Here is a 27,981-nt window from a genome sequence, read left to right on the forward strand (position 1 = left end):
ACCTCTAACTTCTCGAGGACACATTAGATTTTTTAGAAACAAAAATAAACACATAAAAATGAAGTCAGCAGCAGCAAAAATTAATTGGACAAAGCTTCGGTTATGTTACGGACTAAATGCAGCAACAGTTTCATCTTTATCTGAGTTTCAAAAACGAAATTCAGACGCCTGGACAAAAGTGCGTGCACTTCAAGAACAAGTGCAAAATATTGATTTTAACCATTACCGTTCTATTTTAAAGAACCATACAATATTAAATGAAGTAGAGAAAGACATGAAGACATTTAAACCCCTTAAATGGAATACTGATGCCCAAATCAAAATAATCAACCTTTTTGAAGAAAAAGCAGTAAATCTTTTTTTTGCAACTACTTATTTACTAACGTAATATGCAGCTTGAGAGTGCAGCAAAGACAGCCAATAATGTCAATAAAGAGCTTACTCTTCTTCAAGAAACATTGTCAAATATCCAGAAAGCACGCCCAATAGAAGATTTGACAGTACAAGACGTGTTAATAGCATGTCCTGAAATTGAAAAAAAAGTAGAAAAAATGGTAGAAAACGGGCAATGGTCAGTTCCTGGATATAAAGAAGTATTTTTTGTTGTATTTTTTGTTTTTATATTAATTTATCCTAGAAATTTGGGGACTTAACAATCATGTAATTCTCTCGAAAATACACCAAATACACTTTCCCTCCTAAGATACTGAAAACACATAGAATAATAGCGTGTATATGAAAAAAATCGCTATGTATAGCATAAATACATTAACATAAATACTCCAACGTAATATATAATACATACAATTTTTACTTTATAAATATCCCTTAGGATAGTAACACATTTGTTTAAGATTAAAGAATATACAGTTCAGTCGATAATGTATCATTTAACTTAATGCTTCAATACAATGAATTAAATTTTACAATAAATTCACTTGTTCTTAAACAGATATGATCCAATGAATCAATGCTTATATACTAGATTTAATCAGTTTTATTGCTTTTTCATGCATTTTTATGTTTTTAATCTTTGCTTAAATATAATCACCATTGTACTTGGAGAAGCGAAAATTAACGATGATCAGTAACAAAAAACGAATAATTTAGAGATAATTTACAGGCATTCTAAGAAAGTTTCAAATATTCTTTAAGAATTATTTAAGAATATTTTTAGAAACTTTTAAGTATCTTTTAAACTGCAATTTAATCATGTTTTATTCACAAGAAATCTTAACACGTCGCAAAGGAGGCTTTGGTGTAATCTGGTAAAAACATAAAAATACATATGCAAAAAGCACAAGAAGCTAAGAAATATATGAATATGTGTTTTATATTTAACTTCTAATACACACTTTTTCACTTTTACTTCTCAATGCTCATTTTTTAATGTTATACATAGCTAACAAAGAACTTACAGGCTTGCAGCAACATTAGGATCCAAATCATCATTAAAGAGGCTTCAGAAGCGAGAAATTTTATCAGTAAATGTGCCTAAAGCATGTGAATACCTATCAGAGCCTCCAGAACCATTAGCACTACGGCTTTCAAGTAACTTAATGATAGGAGTGACGCGTATTTTTGACCAGCAATATGGATTTTTTTACAGTAAGATACACAATGGGAACACATTCTATGCAATTCAGGATATGCTAATTACAATACAGCGGATGTTCAACTGACACACGCAAAAATCCGGAAAGAACTTACTACAATGACAGTTGAAAAGGCAAATATTGATCTGCCTCCAGTAAAAATGAGGTATTTTGTATACTTGAAGCACAGAACAATAAGCGTTCTGTGATAGGCTTTCTACAATAATTGATCTAATTATAATAGATCAGATCCTTTTACCTTACCTGACGACCCAACATTTATTCCAGATTTAAATGATCATGGATGGAATAAGTTTATGTCTTTACCAGAAACATCATTTGACATTGAAATGGGTCTCCAAGAAGATACATCTAGTTCGTTTAATCTTTCTGAAACACCTGTTTCTTTTTCTCAACGCACATTACCAAGATCATCTTTTTCAGGTGGTAATACAACATCTAAACTTGAATTTGCAGGATCTGTTTCTCGTTCTGCTATCAGTATGAGTAGTTTGATTGAAAAAGACAATGATATTTTAGGCACAGTTAATGGCGAATTATCATTTGATTTTGAATTTGATGCAGATGGAGAAATCAGAAAGATTGATGTTGAACAAGAATATCCAGAGAATCTTGTTCAAAAAAGCAGCAGCATTTCATCTAAGTTTGATTTAGACAAAGGTGAAGAGAATGTAAGACGTGAACATGCTGAAGCAAGAAAACGGAAAAAATTTAACCATACAGTCTTTCACTTCATTTTTTAATATTATCTAATTCAACATAGTTTGGAGAGACTTTAATGGCTTATGAAGAAGTCGATGAAACTGCATTTGATGAACATACTAAACCCAGAATTCTTGAAACTAAAGATTCTTCCTTTGTTCAAGATAAGACCGATGAAACCAGCTCAGATACTCATGAAAATGATAACCAGCGGTTAAAAAAAAGAAAAATAGCAAAACTAAAAACAGACGTATCTACTGAATTGCCATCAGAGGACCTCATTTCATGGCGTGACAATTATGTTAAAAATATGGAAAAACAATCCATGTTAAGAATGCGAAAACTTCAAGAAAAGGCTGCTATTAATAATGTAGACTTTTTTATCTGTAATTTATTAGGTGAAACAGTACATCCTACTTTAAAAACTCTGTTTTTAGTAAATCAAAAACAAAAGGATCTTATTAAACATAAAAAAAGATCAAAAGAAGATAATTCTGAATTTTTTGAAAACAAGATGAATAATAGTTATATACAAGTCGGGAAGCCTACAGAACCACAATCTAACTTTGAAGAGGTTATATAGCTTTATTCCTTAAATATAACCTAACATATATACTAGGATATTGAATTAGGTCGTCATGTTGATGAAGAACTCGCACGCCGTACATCTTCACTTATGCCATGGAATCAATCCCATATATCTTCTCGTGCAGGATCGATAGGTCCAGGAGTGGCATCTATTTCTTTTGATACACCTAAAATGGGAGGCGTTGGTCAAATTTTGTCAACAGGAAGAAAAAGTCGATTGACAGCAAGTCCTCTTGCAGATGGATTGAATGATATCAACATAAATGTAGAAGACACAATGGAAGACTTTGAGATTTTTGAAAGTATGTATACTTTATCTTTTACAATTTTAACACGTATAGCTACAAATCTTAATACCCAGATAATGCCGTATGAAGGCCATCAATCAACTATTATGGAAAAAGAGTCTTATAATTTTCTCGAGTACGTTTTCCCCTCTTATTATAAAGTATTAAATACAAGCCAGATATGTACAAGCACGCATTCATCAGAAAGGGAAAAGTCATACAATTACATTTGAAGAATTAGTTCCTGCATTAAATAGTTCTCGCTCTGTTGCATCTCAAGCTCTTTGTCATGTATTACGTAAGATTAACAAACAATATTGGTTAGTATCTAATTATACATATAACAGTGCTAGCTTCTCGCAATATTTTATCTGTTTGTCAAACTGAACCTTATCAAGACATATGGATTAAGCTTAGCTAATCTTGCTATCAACATTTGCTCATTTTAAAACATATACAGTCATATTTTTAGCTTGCTTAAAGAAATATTTAAAAAAATTTAAAGAAAATGCATATTTTTAAAACACATGTTTTCATTTTTATTAAAAAATCATTTATCTAAATAAATTTACTACATGAAAGAAGCAAGAAAAATATTGAAAATACATAAAAGACACAAGGAAAGCCCCCCCCCCCCCCCCCCCCTTTTGTATTGTTATCAGAATCGTTTTACAAACTCTTTAACATATTCTAAAATCTATAATATTATTCCATTTATCTGTCGATATCACTAATTCTAAGTTTGCCCTTTAAAATGAAAAAAATACTATTTGTACGTAATACATTTCAACACACAGCAAATTCAGTGCAGATTGTACAAACACGGAAATATTCATCTGAATTCAAATCAAACACCTTTTTTAAAAAGGCATTACCAATTCATTTAGAAAGTCAAGAATTAAGCAGCCGACATGTTCTTGAAAAAGCACTCAAACCACATAAAACAAATGAAATTCTTATCAAGTGTACGCATTTGTCGTAAATACTTTGTTCTAACTGTTCAGGCACAGAGTTTGATGCGTCGGGTAAGCCAAATCAAATACTGAACAACACAAAGCATAGGTCAAACATAAAGATAAACTAAAAAATTAAGGAAAAATAGAAATAAACTAAAAAAAAGTTAAAAAATTAGAAAAATCAAATTAAAGAAATAAAATTTGAACAAAAATTATACAAAAATTATACAAAAATTAAGAAAAAACTAAAAAAGAATGAAAAGAATAAGAATAAATTAAATTAAGAAATTAAAGAATATATAAAATTAATCAAAAATTAAGTATCTGTTAAACATAACATAAAATCATTGCTTACTAATTTCTATTTATGCTTAGTGCTTGTTCTTATTGCTTATATCTAATATTTATACTAATTAACAAAGGTGGAGTTAAAGTTGTGTCAGGCGAATTTAAAAAAGCAGATTTATGCAGTAAAGTAAAAATCAAATGAAGTAATTTTAATAAAATTGATATCTATACAGCATGGATTGCTGCCAAGAGATTTACGAAAAATAGATACAGGAATCCAATCACTTGTACCTTCAATTTTAGTACGAAAAAGTTCTATTTTGATTAACTTATTACATATTCGTGCACTGCTTAAAGCTGATGCAGTATTATTATTTAATGTATATGGAAGCACAGACACACATACGCAAAGCGTATTTATGTATGATTTAGAAGGAAAATTACGACAGGGAAGCAAAGCAATGGGAGGTTTGCCATATGAATTTAGGTATAGAAACAAATAAAAAAATACAGATTAATGAAAAATAGAGCATTAGAAGCTATTCTCATCAGTGTTTCTACGGCTCTGAATGCAGAAATGAAATTCCTTAATTCACTTGTAAAAGAAGTGTTATTACAACTTGAAGAAGATATAAATCGTGAACGTATCAGAAATCTATTAATTTATTCGAAAAAAGTGTCTGCATTTGCACAAAAAGTTACATTAATACGAAACGCATTAAATGAAATTTTAGATCAAGGCATAACGCTTTATTATATTGATTTTTTTGTCTAATTTATAAAGACGAAGATCTTGCAGCAATGTATCTAACAGAAAAACAACAGGGAAAAATACGTCCACTTAATCAACACGATGAAATTGAACTATTACTTGAATCATATTTAAAACAGACTGACGAAATTGTCCAATCTGTAAATAATCTAGTTTCAAATATTAAAAACACCGAAGAAATTGTCAATATTGTTCTTGATGCAAACAGAAATTCACTAATGTTGATGGAATTAAAGGTTCTTTTGACTTTTTGGCGCCTATATGTTCTAATCATTAATAAAAGGTATCTATATTAACGTTAGCTGTTAGTTCAGGTGCCATTATTTCTGGACTATTGGGTATGAATCTAAAGAATTTTATGGAGCATTTACCATATGCATTTGCCGGTATATCATCTCTTGTATTTACCATTGCAACTATTGTCGGAATTTTTGGTTTAAAAAAAATCAAAAAAATTCAAAGACTTACATTATGGGGAAAAGATCATATGATTGTTAAACGATAATATTTAAAACTTATACGTCATATTACTCACTATTTCATACAAATAATTGAATATAATACACATGACTTACAATATAAGAACAATATAATCTAATATAAATACCACAAGGTATTTAAAAAATAGTTTTATTAAAAAAAGAATATACAGCCTTTCCTGGTTCTACACCTATCAAATCAATAATCTGTTTTTCCTTGAGATTACTTAAATCACAAATATTTTCAACATTATATATGATGTTTTTATAATTTTCTAAAGAAATTTTAGGAATAGACAAAAGAAAATCCTAAACTATTAGTTTTATTTTTAAATTCAAAACATACATGAGGTCCTTGATTAACGATTGCCATACTATCTTCGCCATCTTTTAAACCTAATGATACAGCTTTAACAGGATCAGGTTCACTTTGGTTCTTCTAATATATATTTAATTTAATTCAAACCCACATAGAATAAAAACCTTTAATTCAACAAAAATCCCACAAGTAGCATAAGAACTAGAAGACCAAATAATTTTCAACTTTGGAAATGCCATAGTTAAAAGTATAAGTTTTGATTGAAGATTATTAATATTAATATCACTTGTAATTTCTGTAAAAGGCTATAAAATAGTTTTGTTAGTACATATATATCTATCTATATTTATATATACAAATTAAAGCCCATACCTCTAAAGTAAATGATTTATTTTGTTCAAATTCAATAAGAAGTATAAAAGTAGAATAATATTGTTGCATCATTTCACATTGATTATATAACCTTCCATTATTTAAAGATTTAATTAAATCCATCACAGATTTTCTTTCCACACATAATGAAGGGGATAAAATATAATCACCAACTGTTAATTGGCATGGAATAATATTTATATGATTACCATATAATAATGAGGGTAATGGATTTCTAAATTCACGAATATCTACTATTATCTAATTTTATTAGAATAATAAAAATAAACAATAAATTACTTTTGGCAGATTTTCATTAATCATATAATTAGAACCACCAGAAAATCGAGTATTAGTATTTTTAAAAAGTATTGAGTTAAAATATTCATCGTTCTTTCCATCTTGTGTTAATAATACAGCCATATTCTAATACATTTTAAATCAAATATAGTAAAAAAACATATATGGTTACCCCTTTCTCCTGAATAAGTTTCGTAAACGAATCTTTTTCTTTTCTTACAGCAGCTAAATATTTTTGTTCTTCTATAGAATTTCCATAATACATAAAATACACTCGCAAAAGAGCATTTTTATAAACTGAATTATATACCTAATTTATCAATAAATAAGAACTAAAAAATGAAAAATACTTCAATTCTTCTTATAATAACAGGATCAGGCTCATACAAAATTATAAATTTTGGTTTAAGTTCTTTAAGTGTAATATCATCTACATCACCACTATAAGGTGATACAATTATTAAATCATTTAAAGCCAGAGGTCCAAAATAATCATCACAACAGTCCAACGAATAGTTGTTATAATTTGTCGATTCATTTTGATAAGTAGATAGGGTGTTTATACTAAAAAACATTATTTAAATTTTATAAAAAAGTAAATTTACATTTCACTATGACTAAAATCATCTTTCAAAGAAATATAAGTACAATTACCAGACGTACTAGATGCGGCATACGACCCTCCTCGCACACGCCTCCTTTTGTTAACAAATTGACGTGAATGATGAGCAATGCTAGCCTTATTATTCGAAGCAACTATAAAATTTAAATTCAACTCTAAAATCACACTATATACTAATCAAAACCTAAGGATATAGAATTCTCATCATCTTTATCTAAATTAAACCTCATATTTGAAAAATTCTGCTTCCATGCTAAATATTCTTTAAATTGTGTTTTTAAAAATGAGGATTTAGATTTATCAGAATCATTATTGGCGTTATTAGAAAAATTATCATTAGTAGTAAAATTATGAAGATATTCTTGAATTTGATGGCATGTATATTCACTTTTACACATTATAAGAACAGCACAATCACTATTTCCTATAAACAAATTAACCTTAATCAAAATAAAATAATACTTTACTATGCAATTCAGGATTTAATCTAATTTCTGTTTCTATTTCATGCATTATCTCTCTTAAAACATCCCACTTTGGTTGATTTTCTAAAACAGGTAATATAGAACCATACGATTCTTGCACATATATTTTTTCCGGAACAACTTTTTTATAAACACGTTCTTTTGCAAGCTTGAATATCGTATTTGCAGCATCTAAAAGAAGCCATGGTGATTGTTCTCGTTTTTCAATTTCAGATGTAGATGATTCAGCTATTAAAATTGTTTCTAAAATTTTATAAAAAGATACACAGTCATAAGATAAAAGATAACTATTATAATATTAGAAAAGAAAAAAAAAAGAGAAAAATTCTACTGTAATATATGTCTTAATGTTGTTAAATCTGAAAGAAGCTGTTTAGTTTTCTGACTTACAAGGTGCCAGTGAAAATCTAATTGACGACGAATCATTATATCAAAACTTTTATGCAGTGCATTATCCAAATTCCAATCTTCAACATCAACTTTTCCAGAATTAGCACTCTTAAGCCCAGAAATACAAATTTCCATGCATTCAACTATTGCGTATTGAATATTTTTCATTGACTCAGTCATAGATACATCCAATTCTACAACATTAACTTTTTTAGATTCTAGAGATTCAGCAACTAGAACGTGAAATCTTTAAACGTGAGAAATATACTTAAACATATCATAAAATACCTTGGCCATAAAAAACATTTTCTTAAAAAAAAAGCTCTCATTATATTTGATAATGGTGATAATCCAACATTAAATGCCTCTGGACTATCAGAAAATGCTTTAATATATCCCACTTTATTGTTTTTGCGAAATATTCTTAAAATAAATGCTTCTAAAGAAGTTTCAATTGCTCTATCTATGTAAACAAATAAACAATTGACTAAAAACTCACTTTTCAGCATTGAGTGCAACAATCCCAGATATCTTAACAGGATCAATAATACCGGTCAATAAATCAACTACTAGAATTCTAGATGTAACACTAAAAACACCACCGCTATTATATATTGATTCACTAATCTCATTTTACATTTTTTCCTAAAAAAAAAAATTACCAACCGCTTATGAGAGTTTCCACTTTCATTATTAATAATCTTAAACTCCTCTCTCGGAACCTCATTATCCGAAGCTCCCAATTCATCAACCATCTCTTTCAACAGCTCTTCTTGTTTTGCATTTGCACCAATCACTAAAGTCAAACATCCAGGAAGGTTGTATGAATGAAGCAGATTTGCAACAATATTTAACAAACCAAGACCTTTTGCAAGTATAACAAGACCATTTTCATTATATATTTCATGAACTAAAACTTGTTGATAACTCAAAAACAGAGAAAGGCGTGAATATAATCTTTTAGAATCACATAAACTTCCCTCCATTGTATCCTAATGCATATTTTTTCACAAAACCTTCATGTTTTTAAAACATGTATTTAGGGTTTTCTTTTAAAAATAACTAAAATTCCGTCATAAAAATGAAATATATTATCATATATTATCATTTATATACTATTTTTTCAACATTAAATTATAATATTTATATTATTATTCCAAATTATACCTATTTTAATCAATTTATTAATCATCCAAGATAAATCGTATGTCTCGTTACACTTTATCACATCTATCTTTCAATATAAAAAAAATACAAAATACAGTATCTATTTTTTTAAATATAAAAAAATCTATCTTTCATAATACATTCATTCAATATTGTTATTCATTCTTTTATTTCTTTTAATACATTTATTACCAAATATCGCTTCTAGGGCATACTCGTTCCACAAAAATGTAACCCACGTATATTTAGTTTCTTTTTAACCTTAAGATCTTTTGAGCCATTTAATATATACATTTTCAGATGCAAAAATCAGCACTATAATCTTATATACTTTTAACTTTATTTAAAATAATCAAATTAGTTGTTCGGTCTCTCTAAACCATAATAACTAGTATTTATTCATTTTATACAATACAGTTTGATATGTATTAATTTAATTAGAAAAATATTATCCTAACTTTAAATTAATGCTTAAGTGATTAATTTTTTAACTTTCATTTAAATAATCTAGCTAATTAATATCTATTTCTGCTTTTGTTAGAGTCTATTGGAAAATATGTCAAGTCAAAACCATCCTACAGATCATCAAAACATGCACTCTACAATACATTCAAATCATCATGATCATATGTCAATGAATATGCCTATGACGTTTCACTGTTTCAAAAACACGACATTGTTTATAAAAGGATGGGTTCCTAATAATAAATTGCAGTATTGGTTAACAATTACTTTTATCATTTTTCTTGGTATTATTTATAGAATGCTTTCAACATATAAATTGTATTGGGAATATAAGCAACGAGCGATTTATCTTAGTCAGCAAAAACATTCAAACACATGTACTTGTTCTGTTTCTATAGAGCCTACAAGTCAACATTCAGAGTTTAAATTCGATAGAAAATTAATCAAAAATATTTTACCACCATTTAAATATAAAACTAGTTTTTTTAGAGGGTTTCTGCAGCTTTTAATATGTCTTTTTTCGTATCTCTTAATGATTATTGTGATGACGATGAATATTGGGTATTTCATCGCAACATTGATTGGAATTTTTATTGGAGAAATTATCTTATCACAGTACAATTATTGTTATGTCAATTCTTGCGATATGTGTTAACATTAATTGCTTTTTATACTAATTTAAATATATCTACATATATGATGTTTTAGTTGTAGTTTTATATTCTCATTTATTGTATTTCAGATAAGTCAATCAACGAAATAATTTGTATAAGAATAATCAATACTCAAGAACTTGTTCATGTACATTTAAATTTTTTATTTTTGATAGATTAATCATTAGACCAAAGGCTTGTCATTCTGTTATTAATTTTATGTAATTAAAAGTATGAATTAGATTATTGCAAGTATATATACATGTATTTAGGATTTACTATAGTATTTTTAAATGTCAGTTTTTAACTTGCGCAAACATTTTAACAAAACATGTATATGGATGTAAATTGACAATTCATTTAAAAATTATATATTTTTACCTGATTAACACAAACTCATTATAAAATTACTAAACACCGGTAAATGCTGATTAAATCCTATATATTCATAAAAGCAATTTTAATTTAAATCGAATTAAAAAAATTAAATATTGAAATTTATAATTTACGTTATCAAATACACCCATTTATTTAAAACTATGAGTATAAATTACTAACTTTTTCATATATTTAATAACAATAATTAGAATGCTTATCTCTTTAAATTATAGAATTTTTAATAAGATTAATTATCATATATACAATAATGTATATATATTCGAATGCGAGTTATTTTACATAAGTATAAACATAAATAATATTTGAACCATTGAAATTCCAAAAAGAAAATATACTCTTTTACGTCTTTGAGATAAGCTCATTGTAGCATTTGAAGATATATTTGATTCAGGAAGAAGTACGTATCTCAATGAACGCAACTATCATGCATTAGTAACTATATAAAAGTATTTTTCTAATAAAATTACCAAAAAGAAAGCCGTAGCAATAAAAGTATAAAAAAATACACAATAAGTCAATACGAAATTAAGAAACATACCCGATAGCATAGTAACAATAATTCTAGATAAAACATAACGCATTAATCATGATTATACAAAATTTATTACCCTATAAATTTATATCCACTGTATGCCACGAGATCGAGAAACTGTGTTTGATTATATATGCCTAGGATATAACATCCAAACTTAATTGCTAAAATTTCGAAAACAACAACAATTAAGGCCATCAAAGCCGTCGTACCCAAAAGTTCTGGATGAAAATCGCCCCGGAATCCTGCCAATAAAGACGATAATAAAACGTATGTAACAAATGCCATAACTAAAAACTTAACACATTTCTTTAAATTCAAATACCATCCTACCAGGAATATACATGTCCGGAGAATTGATATCTTCTCTTGGCGATTTATATACTTCTACAGACATCTCATTTGCCTCCAAATGCCTAGGAAAACGACTCCAACACTTAAATAATTAAAACCATATCCCGCAAAAACAACGCAAAACCTTATGTCTCCATGGAAAAAGAATAACCCAAATCTTACTGATTACGTAATAATTCGAAACGTTAAAGTAATGCCTCAGCGTTGTAAGTGGAATAAATCTTCCCATCTAATTCGACATCAGCCTCCTGCACGTAATACACAAAAACACATAAAATAACGTGTTTCTTTGCAAAAACCATACATTCCGCTCAACATATTCTTGCCCTGCCATAACTGCATTTCTTCCAACCTGCAGCCCCATTTGTGCTGTTGCATGATGCATGCCAAAATAATTTGAATATGAATCCTGTGTCGGCAGAGTACCGTTCTGTTTTCCAAGAACCGGAGACGAACGGGGTGTTGCTGAGTGTGGCGTCGGTGCTGCATACATTGGAGGCAACCTGCGGTCTCTGCCTTCTTCTTGATATCCGTACATTGCTGCAGCACTGTTGCCCTGCAAATGCAAGTCCAGAGCTGAAATATCCCTCCTTTTATCCAATTCTACACGTCCAAACTGCCAATAACTCGGTTCCCTTATAATCTCCTAACTATACAGGCTGTTCAAGAGATATATGCGTCTAAAATCTGCTTAAACACTCAATAACTTTTCCTCCCTATTCCTCTGATTCCTGAATAAATTTAACTACAATATTCAAGAAATATATCTTAATCTCAGCAACTATAATAAACCCAATCAGCCCAATTCTGTCTATTTCAATTATATCCAAGTGTATATCAATAAATTCCTTTTGTAGTCTTTTAAACAATAAATATAATGACTATATATGCCCTATATAAACGTTAATAGGTCTTAAGTCCTCTAAAACACCCGTAATACCCCCTCTAAGCACTCTCTAAGGGTTTCTCTACTTCTTTTCTTGCTTAAAAACTTTAAAGTATCAGTATAAGCAATCACAATAATGAAGCACCGACCGCTGCGTGTCCGAAAACTTATAAATCTCGACTATCTTTTTCTACCGGGAAAAAACAGAGTTTTGTATTTTTCAATAAATAGGCATTTGTAATGCCAAAAAACAAAGGAAAAGTAAGCAATTTGAAGGATTTTATATACAATTTTACCAAAATAATTAACATTTTTATAGGGAGGAAAAAACCGTCGCCGAGGCAAAAATGAAAATGAGGCGGAAAAACGGGAACTTGTCTTTAAAGATGATGGACAGGAGTATGCTCAAGTGACAAAAATGCTTGGGAATGGGCGTTTGGAAGCAATGTGTTTTGATGGAGAAAAAAGACTTGCGCATATACGCGGAAAATTGCGGAAAAAAGTATGGATTAACCAAGGAGATGTGATTTTACTGTCATTGAGAGAGTATCAGGACAAGAAAGCAGATGTAATTCTAAAATATACAGCAGATGAAGCACGAGATCTGAAGAATTATGGAGAACTTCCAGAAAACAGTAGGTGCATGTATAAGTTGGATTTAGCTAACGAGACAGCAAAAATTAATGAAACAGATACATTTGGGGGAGAAGGCGAGGACGAGTGTAATTTCGAGTTTGACAATGTGGATATTGATGATATCTGATTCAGAAAGTAATATCCTTTGCAGGATCACAGACTGGACTGTTTATCCGTATTTTCATTTTCGTATTCAACATGCATATATCTACATAACTATATATATTGTCGTTGATGTTAATTTTTGAAAAGAGTTTTATAATGCATATAATAAGTAATATACATTTGCGTGCACATGTTGGTCAATCATGTGGCGCTTTTTAATCTATTACAACGTGCCAGCATATACATATTCTATCAGTAATTTCATCAGTTGTTACAGTCTTTAAGGCATATATATTTTAGATACTGAATCGGATAAATCTTTATCCCAACATATCAGATTTATGTAAAAAATAAGAAACGATTTATTCATACTTTATTTTTTTTTTAAAAAAACTTTCAATAAGAAAAAAGGTTACACATATACATAATCCCATCAATCAGAATATAAGATGTTAATATGATCTATTTCATGCAAAAAAAATATTGCCTTTTTCCTAAACCAGAATATATATGTTTAGCAAAAAATGTAGATAATATATATATTACGGAATATTAAACATAAGTTTTGAGAAACCATAATGCATATTAATATACTTAAATACGAGTCAATAAAATAATATTTTTGAATATTAGTATTAGAACATTTGAAATAAATTTCAACATTCAAAATAAAAAAACATTAAATTTTTATTATCATTATAGGATATTTATTATTTTTAGCTGACTAATATTTTTAGCTAACTCTTATCGATTTGATTAAACCTACAATTTAATAGGGAATATTTAAAAAATATAAGAGTTGCAGTTCTTTTTCTTGATATAAAAAACAATTTAATGAATTAATGGTATATTTCCTTTAATTATTTTAATTTTTACTCATATATTTGGTTTAACAAGCATTAGTAGTATTTTTTTTCTATTAGCATAATTTTGGTCTCATCGTAATTTTGATCTGGTATTGTCATATATCTATTAACTTTATTACAATATAAAAATGCTTACTGAATAGATAAGAAAGTTTATTAAATTATCTCAAGTTTTATTCTTTGAAAAAATTCTTTTTTTTCTAAAAAATAAAAAAGTATTAAAATCTTTTTAAATTATTAAAACATACTAGACAATAAAGATTCAATATTTTTATTTATACTTAGTCAATTATTCATCTTAAATTTTTATATTTAATTATTTCAATTTTAATATAACAAAATCTAATTATATGATATTATACATTATCTATCAGAAAAAACGATTGATTTTTAATACTTTTATCGCTAACTAATATTCCTTTTTAAACTTTTGATATATCTCTTGTTTTTAGAAATATTTTTATCATCACTGGAAACCCTTTAGATATTTTCCAAGATTATTTTAAAATTTTCATAATAACCTAGCATACTGTCTGAATTCTAGACTTAGGGTTTGTTATAAACCGGCATATTCATTCGTACAATTAATAAAATTTTCAAGAATAAAATTAAAGGGAAAATAAAGAATCATACTAGTCACAATATATTTTTCTAAGACTTGGGTGCTAATTATTTCATATTAGCATGATTCCACGCAAACCTTCTGTTTAAACTCTTATGAAAAATGATTTAATAAAAATTATAAACCATTGTCGTTTATAAATTATACACTGTTATATATATGATTCCTCTGCATTTTTCCCTATAGTTTATAAAACAAAAATTTTATTTATTAAAAAGCAATTTAGCTTTTTCCTCAAATTTCACTGTTTACTTTCTTTTAACAATATTTAACCCAATATTTTTGGCAAATTCATTTATATTCACAAGTTTTCCAAAGAAATCAGGAACTCATAATTCTACTAAACAGTTGTTTTATTTTTATATTTTTTTTTCTTTTTATTAAATTTTAATAACATAGGTTGATCTGACGGATAGTCTAATGTCTTGTTATCAATAAACTTAACCATAATAAAAATAGAAAATTATAAATAAGAGGCATTCAAAGCAAACATTATAAAAATTATAGCCAAAACAATATATCCGTTCCATCAATCATGTCATATACATACATAATGTATACATATACAAGACCCATTATATATACCCAAGTCGCGATTGAAATATTTTTGCTTTTAAAAACGGCTTTAATAAGTAGCAAATTCCATTTTAGACACAAAAATGAAAAAAATATTTTCTAAAACTGCATATTCATTATTCACAATATTACAAGAATTAATATAATTAATTTAATATAAATATTCAAATCTAAACATAATATCCATCCACAAGCCGTCTAGAACCTAAACGGCTAAATACCACTAGCAATATTAACCTGGATAAAACTTCCATACAGTACAAAAATACATTTATAAATTTAAAACGTCAATATTCTTCAAAACAAAATTTTAAACCAACAAATACCATTCAAACCATACACTCCCTCCCACACTCCTCAGACTCGCTTTCAACAAAGAAATCCCCATGGAAAACACTTCCGCGAAGATTCCCACTTTTGTACAAAGACGCCACAATTGATCATCCTTAAAACTGGTCATTTACTGCTTCGTTCTAAAGCTCCTGACTTTTATATATCCCATCCTATCTATCCCATCCTATCTTACTAGACTATACAACCTAAATCATTCTATAAGATCAAACTTTACCCAAAACATCAACATTTCCTACCCTCCTCCCTTATAGACTCAAAACCAAACCCTAATCTGTCTGCACTATCAACTACCCTTCAAAACCCACTATGTTCATAACCTACTATATTTATCACACTCTGCTAACCTCGTGTTTCTATGCAACTTTTTCCCACTTAACTGCACCCCAGTACCACTAATTTTAAAAATACAATAAATACAGTGCCTCTGGCTCTTTCCAAACATCACCCCTCCAAATCTCCTTTTACAGCACAAAGCACAAAAATAACCTAAAAATAGCCTCATAAAACACTCGTTTCTCCTTTCTGGCCTCTTTTTTTAACATCTTCCGACTTCTTCCCGCCTCTTCCAGCCTCCTTGGCCCCTTCCTAACCCTCCCACCCTGCCCGGCTCCTTGTTCTCTCTGCTTTCCCACTCTACTTGTCCACCCTGATATGTACATCCCCCATATGGTGCGTCAGGTGCCCTCCCATCGACGTAAGGTGCGGCAAATGCTGCGGCGGCGGCTGCCCCAGCATCCGTCCCGGCTGGATATACGGCGGCTGCTGCTGCTCCTCATCAGCCACTTCCCACACCATTATCCTCCCACCATATATTGCTGATACACTGCCGCTTGCTCCGGGTTAAAGTACAGCGCCCGCATCGCCGGCGGCGCCCCATACGGCGGCAACCCCGTGTTTCCCATTACTCCCGGCCCATTCACCACCGGCCCCTCTGGCTCCTCGTGTCCTCCCGCTCCCCCCGGGTCCTGTGCATTCAGGCACGCTTGTATGAGGTTCTTTCCCTCGGCCTTTGTGACCAACGGCTGCAGCTTTGGCGTCGTAAATGTGTACACCAGCCCCGTCTCTGACACCACAAGCAGCAGTACCTGTGTCCCCGTGAGCACCGACAGCTCGTATGCCTGTCTCCGTCAGCCTCTGCTCCAGCATGCGCATGCAGTGCACTATGCAGCCCGGCACTATGTATGCGTGCATTGTGTATGCTGCATATATAGTATGCATTGTGTACAGCACACATAGTGCACGCATACAGGCATGCACACCTGCAGCAGTGCATACACATACATGTGTAGGCATGTATGCACACTGTATGCACACTGTATGCGCGGTGTATGCGCATACACCACACAACACGCGCACACCGCTAGTGCCTACCTTCTTCATGATCCCCGCCTTGCGCTTTGAAAAGGTAATGTGCCGCCGACTCTTGTCTTCGATAAACTTGATTTCAATCTTGCGCCCTGCATTTCCCTGTCAGCTGCTGCCTGTTCCATGCCGACGGCATACGCTCTCGCCCTGCTTTGTCCTCCTCATCGTCCTCCTCTGTCCGCGCACGCTTACCCTCGTCTTCCCCAGTTGTCCCTGGAAGCTCCCCGTCTTCCACGGGTCGTTTCTGCGTCATTACGTATTCTGACTTGTTCGTTGCCTCTTCTGTCTATGCGACCAATCTATCACGGCAGCCTTGGAACCCGTCACTCACGGCTTTTCCCTTTCGGTCTTTGCTCAGATCCGTATGTTTCCTATCCCGACCACGGCCGCCATAAGCATAGGCGGGTTAGGGTTGCTGCGTGTCCGCACCGCAGGGTTAGGGCATGGTTACCGGGGCGACGACTGGCGTGTGCACAGTGTGCATGCATGTAGTATATGTGTGCTAATGCATAGAACACGCGCTGTATGCACTATAATACTATTATGCTATGCACACTGCGCGCTGTGCTGCACGCTATGTGTTACACGCTGCGTGTACTACACGTTATCTGTGCTATATACACTGTATATACACTGTATATACACAACCATATATTATATACCACACACTATACATACACACTATAATCATACACTATAACTATATATGCCGTGTATGCTATATATACTATATATACTATACATACTATACCTATGATACAGTGCATTCATATACATTATACGTTTATGTACATTGTATACGCTATGTACACTGTATACTATAGAACTATAAATACCATATGCCATATGCACTATATGCACTATGTGCACTGTAACTATACATACACACTATACACTGTGCACACACTATACACTGCATATACACTGCACACCATATATACTGTGCATATTATACATACTGTATATTCTATATACACTATGTATGCTATGTATGCTATGTATGCTATATTATATACACTTATATACACTATATATGTTATATATGCTATGTATTATGCTTTGTATGCGTTATATGCGTTGTGTATGCGCAGTGTACCCGCAATGCAGCAGCATATGCACTGTGCTGTGTAGCAATGTATGCACTATAGACACATACAGTACATACATTGCTACACTGTACGGTGCATATGCAGCGTGCCGGTGGGCGTTGTGCGTGTGTATGTGCGTAGTCTGTATGTCTGTGTATATTTGTGTATATATGTTTGTGTATATATGCATATATATGTGTGCATATACGTCTGTATGTATGCATATACGTGTGTATACGTGTATGTCAGTGTATATATGCGCAGTGTATATGCACAGTGCATACGCCAGTGCATACGGCGTGCGCTAATGCATACAGTGCGCTGTGCCAGCGGTCTGCCGCACGTGTGTATGCGCATTGTATGCGTTATATGCACAATATACACAGCATATGCGCTATATTTGCTGTATATACTGTTATGCATGGTATATGCACTACATACACTATGTGCACTGCGTGCACTGCTGCACAGCAAAGCATGGCATCCCGCTCGCTATATGCCGTCTCCATATATTCTCTGCATATATGCGCTATCTATGGTGTATATGCGCTGTCTGCGGACATATTTGCCCCATAGTATCCTATGCATAGCATATACCGTGCATATATTGTGCATATACTGTGCATATATGTACATTGTAATGTATATAGTATATGCTTTATATGCAAAATATAGTGTTTGCACGAAGGCCTTTGAAGAGAATTGGAAACATAAAAAGGGGTTTAAAGAGCATTTATTGGCCAAAGAAACACGTTTATTCTCCCGATATATCTATATATGCGCACTCAAACCCACCTGATCGGTACCTCCGCCCATAAGTGCTCTCGGAACCCGTTGTAGGCAAAATGGTCGTACAGGAAATACAGACCGTCCAGGAATATGAGCGGATAGTGGAACATAGTGGCAACATTGTAATAGTGGACTTCTATGCAACGTGGTGTGGGCCATGTAAGGCGATTGGGCCGATTTTTACGTCACTAAGTGAACATCCTAAATTTTTGGGGAATATTGTTTTTGCAAGAATAAACGTAGAAAATGTGCGTTCAGTAGCGTCAAAAGTACGTGTTACGTCAATGTGAGTTGTATAAATGATATGGTGTTTTTTTTTCCTGAAAAAACGGGGTTTTTAGGCCAACTTTTGTGGTTTTTGTGAAGGGCAAAGAAGCAGAGCGAATGTCGGGTGCACATAGGCAGCAATTGGAGCTGTTGATTGAGAAATATGCAAAAACAGCGTCTCCTATTAATAAGAAAGGTATTTGCGGCTTTTGGGCCGTTTTATCCGGGAGAAATAGGCTGAAATTTGCGTTTATAGATTCAGATGAAGTAAAAGGGTTTTATCAGCTGAATAGTCTTATTGATCAGCGCCAGGTATGGGTTTTATGAGTGTAGATTGTGTATGTGATGGATGTTCTAGTTGGATTGCTTGAATATGGACAAAAACTATCCTTTTCGGTCTATTTTTGAAAAAGAAGGGCATTTGCAGTCGGATGTAGATGAGCAGTTGTTGCTGTATATTCCAGTATGAATAGGGGGTGTTGTTTTTTAAGCTGATGCCAACATAGTTTAAATCTACGGTCCGTATTCATTCATTGATACTGGAATGTAAGAACCAAGCACAGGCACCGTTATGTGTTTCTCTGTATATAAATCTGATATCGCTTCCGTCTTTTGAAGATGTGTCTGGTTCTGGTTCTCAGCCGACACAGCGTATTGAGAATATTACTTATGACGCAAATGGCCGTTCTGTTATACCGCTTAGATATGTTAAATTTCAACGAGTCGTTAGTCTTGTTCTTTTTGTGGAATCAAATGGAGGCAATGAAGATGTGTCGCGGATTGATAACCTTATGGTTATAGGTGAAACAACAGAAGAGGCTGCTAATAATGGGATTGTCCAGAAAATGGAAGAATAAATGATATAAATATATATATTGATTTTTATTATTAATGTAATTCGTATTAATTGTAATAGCTATTATTTAATTCATAATTGAAATAATTAATTTTTTTAATATAGTTTGATTTAGAATTTATAGTATTGATTTTATATAATACAATTATTTTTTGTTATACGTTTGGTTTTTCTATGATAGTTTTTTATTATTCTTTTGTTCTAATGTATTAATGAAGTTGAGAGATTTTTCATAAGTCCAGAATGTAATTGCTCTATGATATATGAGAAAATAATATAAGAAATAAAGCTAATACGTAGAAGGTGCTGCTTTTAAAATGGATACCCACCATCCTTTATAGAGGCCTAAAAATCCTTCGGTTTTAAAAATGATTATCCCTGTTTTCATAATTCTATTATAAATAGGAATATCTTCGTAAAAATATTTTGTCCTTGTTGGGCCTTGAACCTATTTATGTTTAAGATTTTCCATTATGTATTTTAATATTTACTTGTAGGCATTTTCTAATTACATCTAACGGAAAAACAATGGTTTTTCCGATAGTTCCTGATACAATTCCAAGAAATGCATCACCCCAATATGAGAAATGGCCCGTCTTCGGTATATACACTTTGCTGCTTTCATATATTCCAAGCACAATCCCCCTACCAAGATGGTCAATGAGCCGGTATCAATAGTAATAGAAATACATATAAGGCATTATTTGTACAAGAGACACATTTATTCCACGATAAAATCCCCTAATTCCTTCTGAAATGTATATTGATCGAATTGATTGAGGAATTGATAAATATATCTGTTTTATAAGATACTTGGTGATTAAATATATGAATCTACTTTAGATTTCCCTTGTGCTGCAAATCGAGTCCTCAAGAGATCAAACGGATAAGATGCTATTGTTCCTAGTGCTCCTCCAATAGCGCCTGATATAAATGATTTGCCAGAATTATATTTTTTTTCTGGAAAAATATTATCCAATAAAGATTTGCATTTTGCATACGTAAAAAATTGCGTTGCTCCATAAACCATATATAAAATCTGAGCTGAGCAATTCCCCTTCCATAGAGCCTAATTTAATCAATTTTATCTCTTTTTTATTTAGAGTATATACGAATATTCCTTCTTGATGAATAATATGCTTAACTGAGCTAATAATTCCATGATATGGAAGAATTTTATGATTCAATTCTTTTGAATAAGATGATGGATATGTTCTAAGCTGCAAACGTATTTTAACTACATCAAAAGGCGAAATAAAAAGACTGTAAAAATATCATTATTTAGATTAAATGGTTAAAGTATAGTAACCGAGCTGAAAATCCAGAAATTCCTCCACTAATTGCATGGTTATAGTCAGAATATGTCTTTTTTTTTGAAGATGTGTTTTTTGATTCCTCTTTTTCCATATATTTGCTAATTTAAATATTTTTGTTTGGTGTTTATTAGAGTTATAATTATTAAAATGATTCTTAGATATTATTTTGTTAAGTATAATGGTAATTGGAGTTTGGTCTATTTTAAATTTTGAGTTCTTTAGATATAAATTTAAACGCAAAAAACTATTTATATATTTTTAAGTGTTCTAGAATTATTTGTCATTCTGGATTTTTGTTTATTGAAACTGAATATTGAATATTTATTTAATTGATTAATAAAAATACTATAAATTAAGTTTCTTTCTGATAATATAATGCCCTTTTAAGAGCTAATTTTTTTTCTTTTGCCATGATATACACATAATTATGTTATACAATAATTGTTTATACTTGAATTTTATGTTTATTGTTTTGAATTTAAAACTATATACATGAAGAATTTCAGTTTTTCCTAAGACCAATGGTATTTAAAGAATCTTATTTAGTGTTAAGGGAATTTGAATTGGTTCTCCTATATTATCAAACCAACAATGTTGTAATACGTCATTTATCATTATTCTTTTATTTAAGTTTCTTGTTAACATTTTTTTAATTAAATCAATACTCGCTTCTGAAAGAATAAAAGGTATTTGTAAATTTTTTTCTATGATTTCATAAATCTATATATAATTATTAATGTCCACTACGAGAAAAGGTATTTTTACGTTGCAAAAAGGGTTTTCTTTATAAATGATAGTAAACAAAAGAATCCCTAAGGCCCAAATATCTTGTGGTTTTCCTTGATATTTTTCTCCTCTTAATATTTCAGGAGCAGCGAATTCTAATGTTCCATGAAAAGTACTAAATGGCCCTTTTTTAACATAATTTGCACTACCAAAGTCGATAAGTTTAACACAACCATTTTTATTTAGTACAACGTTTTCATCTTTAATGTCGCCATGAACAATATCGAGAGAGTGAAGATGAGCTACTGCTTGGCAAAGCTGAAAAATGATACTTATACATTCACGTTCAGTCATATCTTTATGTAGTTCGATATAATCAAATAAGTCTATTCCAGAATCATCATAATTCATTAAAATATAGTAATTCTTTTCATCCTGAAAATAGTCAATCATTCTTATAATATTTTTATGAGGACTGTTCTTTAAATAATTGAGAATATGTATTTCCAGTGGAATGGTCCCTAGGTTTCCTTCCTGAACCCATGTATCTACAAGTATACATGCTTTTGCTATATATTTAATTGCTATAACCTTGATGATTTAGAAACAGTTGTATTAAAATATAATGCGTTACTTTGTTTGTTTTTTTTTGCTTATTCTTTGCTAATTTAACTTCACCATAGGCACCAGTTCCTAAATTGCCAAGAATCATAAAATCATCAATTCTCTTTCTAGTTTTTCCTATATCGTTAATTTTTTCCATATTATTCTTAATAGATATTTTTTTTATTGTTAAAGAAGGTTGGTATAACATATCTGATATCTTCTCTATATTAAAAGAGTTATCTTTAAATAAGGACCATAATGTATAGAATAGCTCATATGGATTGTTTTCTAAAAGATTACAAAATAGTAAACCTTTTTTTTCCCTAAGATTTTTAATGGATGTTTTTTTATTTTCTTATAATTTACTTCTCTATTATAGTAGTAATCTCATTATTTCGCGAATTTGTTTGAACTCCAGATAACTGTTGATTTTTTAAGTAAATCTTTGAATTTTTTTTAACGAAATTATAAATAAATTGAGAGTAAATTTCTGGAATAGTTATGACTTTATTCATTTGACATTTAAGATTTTTTTGAAAAAGATTAGATGAAGTAAATATCCTAAATAATAGCATTAAGATGTAAGATTCTATAGATAGATTTTCAAAAAGTAGTAAAAGGGATTTTTGATTATTAAATGCCAAAAGAAAGGATAGAAAATTAATATAAGAGTGGTCCAAAAATTTAAATAAATAATTATTCATTAAATCAGAAAATGTGGATGTAGATGTATAAGAAAAAAGTGATTCACTAGGAATATGAAAAAAATAGTAAACTGTTTCGTCGTGCTTTGTAATATTTAATATATTGTAATTTGAATAAAAACCAGTTGAATTTTTAATAAATGTTAAACTAGTATTTTCGAAATCAAAAATGTTCAAAATACTCTTTTCCTTAACAACATTATATAACATTGATAAAAAATCAGAAAATAATTCGATTATCTTTTTAATATTTTTAGTTTTTGATAAAGTCTTACTGTTTTCTTTCATTTTTATTGCCCTATGTGATTTTTTACATTCTCTAATAAGAGATTCACTAGATATCATACAATCATGATGGAAAAGACAACTTATGTGGTGTTTTTTAGAAATCATTATTCCAAAGATGTTTTTATGTTCTGAAAAAATATGAGAAGCAAGTTTTTGCATATGAAAATCTTTTGTATTAATATTAAAAACATTAAGAATGCAGAGAGTTGAATTTTTATGTTTCTGTTTAAACTTGTGAGAAAATAGTTTCTGAATTACTTTGGATATATAGTCACTGTTAAAATAAGTATAATCAAACATGCATTGCTGAGAATATGTATAGAAAATCTGTAGGAAATTGACACAAAGCGTGCATTGGCATCGTTTCTCTCTGTTTATCTGAGAGATCATGAACCAGAAAGCTTTTGTATAAAATGAAAATATTAATCTCGGCTCATTCTTTATAAACAGTACATGATCCGCTATAATTAGATTATCTTTTCTCCACCTTTGCAGAAAACTTGGGTTTACATTATTATTAGATGAAGATACACAGGACTCTTCCAACATATGATGTTTTGATAATACAAAATTCTTTATTTGATCCGTATGAACTACTTCTTGTCTAAAACAAATTGAGGCTTGGTTCATGACGTATTCTTGACCATTATGTGGCTAGACTCTTTCAAATATTTGTAAATACAATGTTTTTTCTCTCATCCCTTTCTGTCTTGTTTTGTTTTGATTTTTGTCTGGCCCGTTATATACGTTCCAGGTACTTCTTTTGTTCCTTTCTATCCACTGACTATTTGAAAAATTCACTGATTTTGTTTTTGCCTAATTAAATAGACTATATTTGCTTAAAAATATGCAAAAATATTCGCTTTTTTTGCTCCGTTCTTTTTTGCCCTGTATAAACCTATCAAAAGGAAATCTTGTAAAAACCCTGTGTTCTCTTTCTTGAAAAGTGATGATCTTCCTTTTTTCTTTTTAATAAGTGTGTTTTTCTTCTAATAACTTTGTTTTCCGTGCAATCTCCTGTGCATTTGTCAGCATAACATCGATCCATTCACTGGACAAACCGTTTTCAAGAATATCTCACATAAACAAATTATCTACTTAATTCTTCTGTTTTGTCTTTGATTTTTCCTAAATTATGTGTTGTTCTGTCCTGCAGATTGTCTTTGATTCCTAATATTCAAATGAGCTTCAAATGGCACTGCTGTTAATTATGTCTATTGCAAATAACATCACTGAGGCTGTCTCGAGAGTCTTATGGTTCTGTATATATATTCATTATTTGCACATATAGTACCCATATTGTGTATATAATATACATATAATGTACATATAATGTATATAATGTATATATAATGTATATATAATATATATATACAGAACATATATAACACATGTACACAGAGTACGCATCTACTCTCTATACAGTCATATATACTTGTATATACTCTGTACATTCTGTGTATACGCCTATATATACCTGTACAAATATATATGGTTATGTATGTCCGTGTACAGATGTATATGTCTGTTTATATGTATGCAGCAGATGTTTTTTGTTTTCATATGTTTTTCTCTAGCTGTATGCACGTTGTATGTATTATATGCTCGTTATATGTGTTAGATCTATCATATATACATTGCGACTTTATGTGCATGCGTTCTGTACCCAGTGTATATGCATATTATATTTGTATATGTTCATTATATGTCTTATATTACTTTGTCGACATTATATAGCATATGTGTTTTATATAAGGCGAATATGCATTATATGCATTAGGCAATTATATACGTATTATCCGTAGCATATGCAAGACTATGTATATATAATTGAATTGTTGGTGTATATATTACATATATAACGCATAATGTACGTAGTATACATAGCAGATATATACTATGCGTGGTATGTATATATTATGTATATACTGTATCCAATGTGAATACACTCTAGCGTATATACAACATTCAATACGTAGACAGTATATACTATACGCATACAACGCATATAGTTATACGATTCACATAGTGCGTATAATGTGCATTATCTAAGAATAAATCTGTTTTTACGCACTCTATTAATATAAAAGTATTTTTATTTCTAGAAGATAATGCTTTTTAGATCTCTCTGTACACTTTGTATAACTTCGTATATATACATAATACTTTCCTCAGTATATGTTCTCTATTGTTCCTCTTGTAAAAGGACACTCTAATTACATATTATGTCCCTATTTCTGCTCAATTAGATTCATTATATATAGTATGCTTCTGCTATGCATAATATATACTATATTATACTGTATATAGTATGCACATTAAAACATGTATATTCTAAGAAAGTTTTTGCATTATATATACTTTATAGATGCTGTATAATTTCCATATGTAGAGATGTTTATTATTGCAGTTTCTTAGGAGTATTATCGTATATATCGTTGCTGCCATGACTTATCATAGTGAGTTGCCATGACACGTTGCTATGGTGCGTTGTTATAGTGTCACACCGGACACACCACCGGTCAAAGTCGCCTTTGGAGTTTGTAGCAGTGTAATGGCTTTATCGCGGTGCCCATACGAGACACTTTCGCTTACACGAAGTGCAACAAAGGAAGAGATCCGCCGTGCATACCGGCGAGAGGGTTTACTAAGCACAGAGTTAAAGATAAAACTAATGATATATATAGCACTTGCAAATCACCCGGATAAAGTCCCGGAGGAGCGGCGCGCAGCGGCTGAACACCGCTTTAAAGAGGTTAAAGAGGCGTATGAAGTGTTATATGATGGTAAGTATATAGAGAGATACATTTTTTTTCGAAAAGAAGCAAGAAAAAGGCAAGATAGTCAAGATATACTGTATATGTTGTATATATAAGGTATATGATATATATACTATATATAGAGTATATGAAGATATACATAATATATATGATATATGGTTTATATAAGGGGTATATATCTTATATATACTGTATATATAGGATATATGGTTTATATAATTTATATGGGATATATGGAATATATGGGTATATAGGAAAATTAAGACGGGGGCTAATGGAGTAGACAATAAGCGACGCTTGTTTGATACGTATGGACTGTCATGTGCACCTCCAGAGAGAGAGGAAAGAGGCACAGAGTGGTTTGCAGCAGCACAGGAACAGTTTATGGAGCACATGTTTCCGCAGAGGACAGTACGGATGTTTTTCCGGGAAATGAGTGGGTTTCCGCGGTTCTCACACCATATTCCATCAAGTATATTTGAAGAAATGGGATTCTCAACGATGAATGGTCGATACATGGACCCGTTTGACTTTTTTGATGAGATGTTTACAGATACATGGTTTCGGTGGTAGGATAGTGAGAACATTTTTATTAATAGATAAAAATTTTTAATCCACTTTACAATATTAGTCATTAAATAATTACATATTGTGTTTGTTGCATTAAAAAGTCTTTAAGGGGTTATTGATATGGACTGGAGGATGTGGAGATCTGGAGGTTGTGAGGAACAGTTTTTTGAGCGGCTGTACGCTGGATTGTTTTCATCCGACGGATCTGCAGTAGTCAGTATGTTCCAGTGAGTTTGTGGTCACAGCTATGCTTCTTTTGAATGGTGGAGACATTCCATATAGTCTTCCATTTCCTCGGTGCAGGAAGGGCGATTACCCTTATCTACTGCAGAAACATAGCATCCCTGGGGCGTAAGCAATATAAATATACAATATTGTGTATACCAGGAATTGCTGCCAGAATTCATAGCATCGGGAACGCCCTCCTCCGTATCCGTATCCTAAGCAGTTAGTATTTAGCTGTTTTTGATGCGTTTTTCATGCAGATTTCACTTCACCTGATGCCATTAAAGAAATAGATTAAGTATGAGCCAAGGAATCCGCCAAGTGCTGAAAGAACTAGTAATCTTTATACAAAAGACGCTTTATATAGATTTTCTGCTGGCTGTCGTTTCTGTCGTGCACGATGTGCACGTCGAGATAAAACAGTGGGTTTTCCTCTGATAAAACAGAGAAAAAAAATTAAACAAAATCTTCTCTACATCTTTGATAAATGCTCAAAAATGTTTTCTGCTTGTTTAATACCTTTCTATATTTTTATATATAACATGTATTTTCGATCCCTTCAATGTCTACCTGTGTCGTCTTCGACATGTCTCTAACTCAAATACCTATA

General features: G+C 31.0%; 14 protein-coding genes across 14 annotated transcripts; 7 read left to right on the top strand and 7 right to left on the bottom strand.

The window, feature by feature from the left end:
- Positions 1 to 58: 58 nt before the first annotated feature.
- On the top strand, positions 59 to 664 carry T551_00215 (F1F0 ATP synthase subunit d; the record flags this gene model as incomplete). Its single annotated transcript, XM_018372482.1, has 3 exons — positions 59 to 349; positions 396 to 593; positions 638 to 664. 3 exons carry the CDS (start codon positions 59 to 61, stop codon positions 662 to 664), a joined length of 516 nt encoding a protein of 171 aa, XP_018231422.1.
- A 1,050-nt stretch (positions 665 to 1,714) lies between these two features.
- Positions 1,715 to 3,614, top strand: T551_00216 (uncharacterized protein; the record flags this gene model as incomplete). Its single annotated transcript, XM_018372483.1, has 7 exons — positions 1,715 to 1,761; positions 1,840 to 2,338; positions 2,380 to 2,892; positions 2,938 to 3,208; positions 3,248 to 3,329; positions 3,373 to 3,491; positions 3,541 to 3,614. 7 exons carry the CDS (start codon positions 1,715 to 1,717, stop codon positions 3,612 to 3,614), a joined length of 1,605 nt encoding a protein of 534 aa, XP_018231423.1.
- Positions 3,615 to 3,947: 333 nt separating this feature from the next.
- Positions 3,948 to 5,714, top strand: T551_00217 (uncharacterized protein; the record flags this gene model as incomplete). Its single annotated transcript, XM_018372484.1, has 7 exons — positions 3,948 to 4,158; positions 4,198 to 4,218; positions 4,572 to 4,624; positions 4,671 to 4,924; positions 4,966 to 5,206; positions 5,263 to 5,445; positions 5,493 to 5,714. The coding sequence occupies 7 exons, from the start codon at positions 3,948 to 3,950 to the stop codon at positions 5,712 to 5,714; spliced, it is 1,185 nt and encodes a 394-aa protein (XP_018231424.1).
- A 112-nt stretch (positions 5,715 to 5,826) lies between these two features.
- T551_00218 (ssDNA endodeoxyribonuclease RAD1) lies at positions 5,827 to 9,221 on the bottom strand (the record flags this gene model as incomplete). Its single annotated transcript, XM_018372485.1, has 14 exons — positions 8,843 to 9,221; positions 8,676 to 8,798; positions 8,465 to 8,635; positions 8,118 to 8,423; positions 7,769 to 8,073; positions 7,486 to 7,725; positions 7,285 to 7,435; positions 7,030 to 7,243; positions 6,852 to 6,989; positions 6,680 to 6,805; positions 6,380 to 6,640; positions 6,172 to 6,312; positions 6,035 to 6,127; positions 5,827 to 5,997 (listed from the first exon to the last, which is right to left on the bottom strand). Exons 1-14 carry the CDS (start codon positions 9,160 to 9,162, stop codon positions 5,827 to 5,829), a joined length of 2,760 nt encoding a protein of 919 aa, XP_018231425.1. The 5' UTR covers positions 9,163 to 9,221.
- A 678-nt stretch (positions 9,222 to 9,899) lies between these two features.
- T551_00219 (uncharacterized protein) lies at positions 9,900 to 10,463 on the top strand (the record flags this gene model as incomplete). The annotated part of the gene is made up of 1 exon (XM_018372486.1): positions 9,900 to 10,463. One exon carries the CDS (start codon positions 9,900 to 9,902, stop codon positions 10,461 to 10,463), a length of 564 nt encoding a protein of 187 aa, XP_018231426.1.
- A 672-nt stretch (positions 10,464 to 11,135) lies between these two features.
- Positions 11,136 to 12,284, bottom strand: T551_00220 (protein transporter YIF1; the record flags this gene model as incomplete). Its single annotated transcript, XM_018372487.1, has 6 exons — positions 11,136 to 11,279; positions 11,328 to 11,421; positions 11,469 to 11,682; positions 11,726 to 11,828; positions 11,871 to 11,975; positions 12,051 to 12,284. The coding sequence occupies 6 exons, from the start codon at positions 12,282 to 12,284 to the stop codon at positions 11,136 to 11,138; spliced, it is 894 nt and encodes a 297-aa protein (XP_018231427.1).
- Positions 12,285 to 12,872: 588 nt separating this feature from the next.
- On the top strand, positions 12,873 to 13,395 carry T551_00221 (eukaryotic translation initiation factor 1A; the record flags this gene model as incomplete). Its single annotated transcript, XM_018372488.1, has 2 exons — positions 12,873 to 12,893; positions 12,952 to 13,395. The coding sequence occupies 2 exons, from the start codon at positions 12,873 to 12,875 to the stop codon at positions 13,393 to 13,395; spliced, it is 465 nt and encodes a 154-aa protein (XP_018231428.1).
- Positions 13,396 to 15,940: 2,545 nt separating this feature from the next.
- T551_00222 (uncharacterized protein) lies at positions 15,941 to 16,586 on the bottom strand (the record flags this gene model as incomplete). Its single annotated transcript, XM_018372489.1, has 5 exons — positions 15,941 to 15,967; positions 16,001 to 16,035; positions 16,113 to 16,183; positions 16,209 to 16,249; positions 16,449 to 16,586. The coding sequence occupies 5 exons, from the start codon at positions 16,584 to 16,586 to the stop codon at positions 15,941 to 15,943; spliced, it is 312 nt and encodes a 103-aa protein (XP_018231429.1).
- A 45-nt stretch (positions 16,587 to 16,631) lies between these two features.
- T551_00223 (pheromone receptor transcription factor) lies at positions 16,632 to 16,937 on the bottom strand (the record flags this gene model as incomplete). The annotated part of the gene is made up of 1 exon (XM_018372490.1): positions 16,632 to 16,937. One exon carries the CDS (start codon positions 16,935 to 16,937, stop codon positions 16,632 to 16,634), a length of 306 nt encoding a protein of 101 aa, XP_018231430.1.
- Positions 16,938 to 17,235: 298 nt separating this feature from the next.
- Positions 17,236 to 17,409, bottom strand: T551_00224 (uncharacterized protein; the record flags this gene model as incomplete). The annotated part of the gene is made up of 1 exon (XM_018372491.1): positions 17,236 to 17,409. The coding sequence occupies one exon, from the start codon at positions 17,407 to 17,409 to the stop codon at positions 17,236 to 17,238; it is 174 nt and encodes a 57-aa protein (XP_018231431.1).
- A 1,680-nt stretch (positions 17,410 to 19,089) lies between these two features.
- On the top strand, positions 19,090 to 20,157 carry T551_00225 (thioredoxin; the record flags this gene model as incomplete). The annotated part of the gene is made up of 5 exons (XM_018372492.1): positions 19,090 to 19,319; positions 19,375 to 19,496; positions 19,557 to 19,612; positions 19,659 to 19,763; positions 19,807 to 20,157. 5 exons carry the CDS (start codon positions 19,090 to 19,092, stop codon positions 20,155 to 20,157), a joined length of 864 nt encoding a protein of 287 aa, XP_018231432.1.
- A 171-nt stretch (positions 20,158 to 20,328) lies between these two features.
- Positions 20,329 to 21,563, bottom strand: T551_00226 (uncharacterized protein; the record flags this gene model as incomplete). Its single annotated transcript, XM_018372493.1, has 7 exons — positions 20,329 to 20,410; positions 20,453 to 20,604; positions 20,648 to 20,801; positions 20,847 to 20,953; positions 20,995 to 21,225; positions 21,269 to 21,419; positions 21,466 to 21,563. 7 exons carry the CDS (start codon positions 21,561 to 21,563, stop codon positions 20,329 to 20,331), a joined length of 975 nt encoding a protein of 324 aa, XP_018231433.1.
- A 437-nt stretch (positions 21,564 to 22,000) lies between these two features.
- On the bottom strand, positions 22,001 to 24,426 carry T551_00227 (uncharacterized protein; the record flags this gene model as incomplete). The annotated part of the gene is made up of 4 exons (XM_018372494.1): positions 22,001 to 22,192; positions 22,238 to 22,789; positions 22,833 to 23,127; positions 23,171 to 24,426. The coding sequence occupies 4 exons, from the start codon at positions 24,424 to 24,426 to the stop codon at positions 22,001 to 22,003; spliced, it is 2,295 nt and encodes a 764-aa protein (XP_018231434.1).
- Positions 24,427 to 26,350: 1,924 nt separating this feature from the next.
- T551_00228 (uncharacterized protein) lies at positions 26,351 to 27,149 on the top strand (the record flags this gene model as incomplete). Its single annotated transcript, XM_018372495.1, has 3 exons — positions 26,351 to 26,438; positions 26,484 to 26,652; positions 26,831 to 27,149. The coding sequence occupies 3 exons, from the start codon at positions 26,351 to 26,353 to the stop codon at positions 27,147 to 27,149; spliced, it is 576 nt and encodes a 191-aa protein (XP_018231435.1).
- Positions 27,150 to 27,981: the final 832 nt, after the last annotated feature.

The sequence above is a fragment of the Pneumocystis jirovecii genome, assembly GCF_001477535.1.
Source record: "Pneumocystis jirovecii RU7 chromosome Unknown supercont1.1, whole genome shotgun sequence".
NCBI classification, from domain to species: domain Eukaryota; kingdom Fungi; phylum Ascomycota; class Pneumocystomycetes; order Pneumocystales; family Pneumocystaceae; genus Pneumocystis; species Pneumocystis jirovecii.